The following is a 5,593-nucleotide window of genomic DNA, read 5'->3' as shown; positions in this document are numbered from 1 at the left end:
CCCCCCCCCCCATTGCGTGCGAAATTTTAATTGTGTTATAAACACTATAACTTACAAATAACGATTAATTATAAGTATATCCGAATATATTTATAAGAAATAACCGTGCTCTTATTTATTAATTATTTTTTAGCAATACTTTTTCAAAATTTATAGTAATGTCTTAACTGTAGTCTACGCCGATAACATAATTCAGATGTCTTTATATTATTCGTTAAAGTGACATGATAATTCGTAAATACAGTATCCAGGGACTGTTGAAAATAAGGACTGGATCGGTAAAAACTACTGATCCGCAGGTCAGCATCGCTTGAGAATTGATACTAGTAACCATCATTGATAGTCATTCTTATTTGCCTATAATTGTAACGTTTACTGAACTGTCATGTTGTCCAAATACGTACTAGGAAGATCGGTAGATTTAACTTGGTTTTCAGTGAAATGTAAGGTTCTTTTTTCTGCGTGTAGGGAATATTTTTCTCAATAATTTTATAGAGTTATTTCTGGTTTTAACAGTATAATCAAAGTATATTTCGTTATTTTGGTCTTTAGCAAATGTCGATTTTTGAGCAGGATAACACTTTAATTGTAAACGAATTTTTCTATTGAAATACATGTAACCATTGAAAATTTTGCAAATGTTTGAGTAAAGACTTTTAATTTTTCTTTTAACTATCTTCCGGATTATTGATCACACACTTATTGGCACTTACTTTCTAATTTGGAAGAGGAAAATTGAGAAATGTTTTTGAGATTTATCGACTGACAGATTATCATTGTATAAGGAATTAAATTGCTTTCAGTATCCTTTCACTGGTTCCTTGGATTTGTCAGATTACCCGTGTGGAAATAACCCCATTTGGCCCTATTACAAGTCGGGCACTAATCGGGGGCTAGTCGGGTTATTAATTTTGACAAAGTACCCAGCCGGGGACTAATCGGGAACTAATTGGGCTTTTTGTTGTCAAAATTTTAGTCGGAGCCTGGTCGGTGGTTGGTCAAGGGATAGTCGGGCCTTTTTTCACTAATTTCCGTGCGGGTAATCTTTAGGCTCTGGTCGGGAGCTAGTGGGGCTGTGGTCGGGTTGTTCTGATGTTTGAGTTTTCGGCGAGGTTTTACCAAATGAGATAATATCTAAAAAAGGGTAATGATTTTTTTATTCTAAAACACTAAGAATATATTTAACAATAATTTTACACCGTTTTTTAAAGAAAAGATTTAATAATGTTAAATTAATCTTAAATATACTTAATAAATTATTATTAAGTTAATAATTTTGTACGAAAGTCAACTTTTTATAAAAGCAACGATTAAAATCTTCATAAAGACGTAATCTTATTTTTTGTAGTATTTTTGAGAAAATTGCGAATTTCAAGGAACATTTTTAAATACCTTTGTATGGAATTTTAAGAAAATCCATATTGGAGAAAATACATAAAGATACTATCACCTTCATTTGAGTCTTGCAGTTCTGGACTGGTAGCTTTAAAGAAAATCCGCAAGGACGCGACATGCCGCCTCTCGCGCAATAGAAATGACGCGTCGAGTGTTTAAGACAGCAGTCTACACGTAACAAAGCATAATTACCTAGAGCAGAGACAACTGTGACCAACATGGCTGTTTCTTCAGAGCGAAGCTCTTCCATTGCTGCCTTTCAGCTGAAGTTTTTTTTTTTAAATTGATATTCCACAAATTTTGGGCAATTTTATTTACATAAATTTATGTATTTTTAAGCGTGGGATATGTTGCCCATGAAATCTTGGGTAAATTTGAGCTCTTGTAAATATTTCAAAAAAGTTTATCGAGATTTCCGGAAATAATAAGTATTTTGACAAGCTTTTAGGTGATGTTTCACAAATTTTGGGGAGTTTAGTTAATATTCCAAGCGGATGAATTATCATATGACCCCTACTAGTACCTGATCAGGCCCCGACTAGGATAAGTCGGATCACCTGACTAGCCCCCGACTAATCTATCGTAACGCTACTGGCCGGAGGCTAGTCAGATGACCCGACTAGATCCCGATTTTAAGTGGGGTCGAATGGTCGAGAACCTGACTAGTTCCAGATTTGAATTTCTACACGGGTCTCGAGATCGAAACTTTCTAATGATTCTCAGTTTTTATCAAAAATATATTTTACATGTTTATATAAGAATTTTCATTCGATACGAGGTGAATTAAAATTTTTTCTCTCCAAAATTCGTCTCTATAAGTTAAAAACTCAACATTTTGGATGAGATTTTTTTTTTCATTAATGATTTAAAAATCATTCTTAGTTAATTTAACAGCTTTTTATTGAGAATTAAAAAACATTTTTGTATTGAAATATCAGATATTACACTTTTTGTTAAGAGTTCATTTATCATCGAAGATTCATCAGTATGGTTCAAAACTTAAATATTTTGTTAAAAATTCCATCCTTTTGGTTGAAAATTAATTATTTGAACTAGAAGTAATAATAAAATTTTTACATTAATAAATGTTATATTTTTATCAGTTCTACTATGTATACAAATGTGACATTATTTGTCATTGCCCTTCAACTGAAACTCAATTCTTAATTAGGTGTGGGGAATTGGCAATATTCCTTCATTCGAGTTTTTCAAATTACCCAATCTGCATTGAAGAAAAGCGACAACAATGCTTTCAAGATTTTGTGTATATTTACATCGTATCAGAAGAGTAACATCTAAACAAAATTGGAATGTATTAAAAAGGTCTAAAATATATGATAAATGACTAATATAATTCATGTGATGACATCGCTATCTTCAAACTAAAAATTCCAGCTTTAATTGCGTATTCATATAATAATTTCTACACTTGCTCATTATCTATCAATGCTATGACTTCAAAAGTTTTTCTATCCACCTCGTACTGATTTCCCCTATTCTAGATCAGGAATTTTAAGTAGGGAAATTGCGTTTAATATTATACAGCCTTCATTTATCGTATGTAGTAACTTACCCTCGGCTGTAGTCACGAGCACCATATTTTGGGGATGTTTGTTCACCAGTCTTCGAATTAGGTCGATTTGCTCGAGGGCAAGTTGTACCGAGTCCAGATGCTGAGAGGAGCAGGGCACGTACGCCGACCAGAACTGTAAGCCCAACATAAAAAATTTACATTATTTACCTTCACTTCTGCTGGAAATTGAACGCTTGTGTTCAAATCAGAACTGTATTAAAGGAAACAATAATGTGATTTTAAACACATGAGTTTTTTTGCGAAACAGGGCACATTGAAACCTTTTTAATGAAACTCTTTCAGGAGGAAAATTGTGAGTAATTATTCTCTATTGGATCCAAGTTACCTGAATAGAATTTTAATTTTCATGCACGAGAGTCAATTAAAATCGTACGTAGTATGAAAGAAATATTTTTTAATAACTTCATACATGTAGCGTAAGCGAAAGAACATGGTAAATTCAATTTTTGAAAAATACTTAGTAATATTTGGGTTTAGCATTTTCGAAAAATATGATTATTGCCTTTGGTCCACAAAAACAATTTTATCAGATTAAAACTGCGCTTCGAAAATATTATAAGCTTCAAAATATAGAAATAAAAATCCGTGTATTTTTTTAGTCAAGAATGGAACAGTGACAATTTAAGCAGAAAACTTAATTTTCTGTAGAAAAACCGTATCTTTCAACAATTGTTAATCTGAAATCTTCAGGGCACCACTAGCGACAAAAAGCAATATGGCCGGCGACAGCAGGTAGATGTCTCATAAGACTCATGTAAAACAATTGAAAATTAGTCTTAAATCTTAAAAATTACAGTAACAATAGCTCAAATTTGTGATTTCACTAAATCTACACTGGCATGTAGACACTTCGTAGAAGAAGAAAGAATTTTACCTGCAGGACACCTTCTATTTTGCGGAAAAGAGGTGGAAAATGAAACTTTAGTTTCTATTATTCCATTTTGTTTGCAAACATCGAATCTAAAAACTCTTGTCTAAATAATAAATCCTTCCATTTTTCCCCTGATAAACATTCAAAATTTAATATTAACTATCGACATTTCAATGCAAAAGTTAATTTATGTCAGCTTGAAATGACGAATCAGCAGTACATTTTTTCAGATTTGAGGTTATGTTAATATATATCTGTACCTAAAATAATATTTTTATTTAGAACCTGCTTTGATTATTTTCACTCGGAATGTTGAAAAATTATTAAAGAATAAAAACGATAAATACTTGATGACGATTATAACTTTTTCTTTAATCTTTTTTATTGACAGTGGAACATCCCTGGCGGACCGAAGGAACGGAAAGGAGCTTCTACAATTTACCTGTGAGGAGCCCACTGTGTCCCCATTCGGTTCCTTTTTAAAAACTTAAAAAAAAAACAGCAAGATCAACTTTTAAACTATTAATATTTGGATGCTACGTTAAATATTTTAATAGAAACTTACGGAGTAATCGCAATACTTTTTTCTGCAGCATTAAAAATAAAAAAAATGTCCTTAACTTCTGCTGAAGGTGGCTTTAATCGCATCCATAATAGCTCAAGTTGTATGTTGTGCGCGAAGTTTAAAAATAAATTTCTCTCTCACTTGCATCGCAGCGTTGTTGTCTGACGTTAGCACTGCGTGGCGCTAGCATTCAGATAAAATTCTTAAAGTTACCGACGGAACGCTTATTAACTGCTACTAAAAGAAGATGCACTTGAAGGCGCCTTCGGCCCATGTAAATGACAGGTTTTTTATTTTTTAAAGTTTTTAACGCTGAAAGAAAAAGTATTGAGATTACTTCGTGAGTTTCCAATAGAAAATGTAACGTAGAATCCGAATTTCAACAGTTTAAAAGTTGATCTTGCTGTTTTTTTTGAGTTTTTTAAAAAGGAACCGAATAGGGACCCAATAGGGTCTTTACGAGTATTTTGTAGAGGCTCCTTTTGGTTCCTTCGGTCCACCAGGGATGCTTGAAAATCCGTTTGAATTTCGTGAATTTTTTACTTTATTCTGTTTTATTTCTCGAGTCATACTATCAGTAAATGCTGTTCTCGGGTATGCTACAGTCTAATTTACTTGCAAAAATTGAGCAAATTGAAAACCAAAAAGTGATTAAAACCGACTAATGTGCATTAATGACGTGAGTAATATTTATTTTAATTAAAAATAATTAAAAAGAATTTGATTCATAAGGCTTTAAAATACTAGGCAGTCTGATAAGTACCTGAAAATTCTAAGAGATGGCATTAGTATTCACTAATGTGAACCATTTTCGTCGAGCTTGATCCTTCAAATGACGCCTGTCAAAACTTCAACCATTTATGTTTACGCATTTACAAGTTACAGCACTAAGAAGCGACTAACCTCCGAGTTTTTTTTAATATGGAAAAATCTGAGTTTCGAGTTTTGATCAAACACTACTATCTTCGCAAGAAAACGATATCCGAGACCAAGGCCAAGCTGGATAAGTATTACCTGGACTCTGCACCGTCGATTGGAACGATTCATAAGTAGTTTACCGAGTTTTGTTGTGGCCGTACGAGCACAGTTAATGCTGAACGATCTGGGCGCCCAAAAGAGGTCACTACACCAGAAAATGTCGAAAAAATCCATGATATGATGTTGAATG

General features: G+C 33.0%; 1 protein-coding gene across 1 annotated transcript in view; it reads right to left on the bottom strand.

Annotated features, from left to right (window-relative positions):
* Positions 1–5,593, bottom strand: part of LOC117176800 (dipeptidase 1) — a 353,294-nt gene that overhangs the window by 176,986 nt on the left and 170,715 nt on the right. The window contains exon 3 of the mRNA XM_033367109.1: positions 2,969–3,101. Within this exon, the coding sequence (XP_033223000.1) occupies positions 2,969–3,101 (133 nt within the window). The remainder of the gene's footprint in view (positions 1–2,968; positions 3,102–5,593) is intronic.

Source organism: Belonocnema kinseyi, chromosome 7 (assembly GCF_010883055.1).
Source record: "Belonocnema kinseyi isolate 2016_QV_RU_SX_M_011 chromosome 7, B_treatae_v1, whole genome shotgun sequence".
Taxonomy (NCBI): Eukaryota; Metazoa; Arthropoda; class Insecta; order Hymenoptera; family Cynipidae; genus Belonocnema; species Belonocnema kinseyi.
The sequence above is the reverse complement of the archived record's forward strand: the minus strand, read 5'-3'. Positions and strand labels throughout refer to the sequence as shown.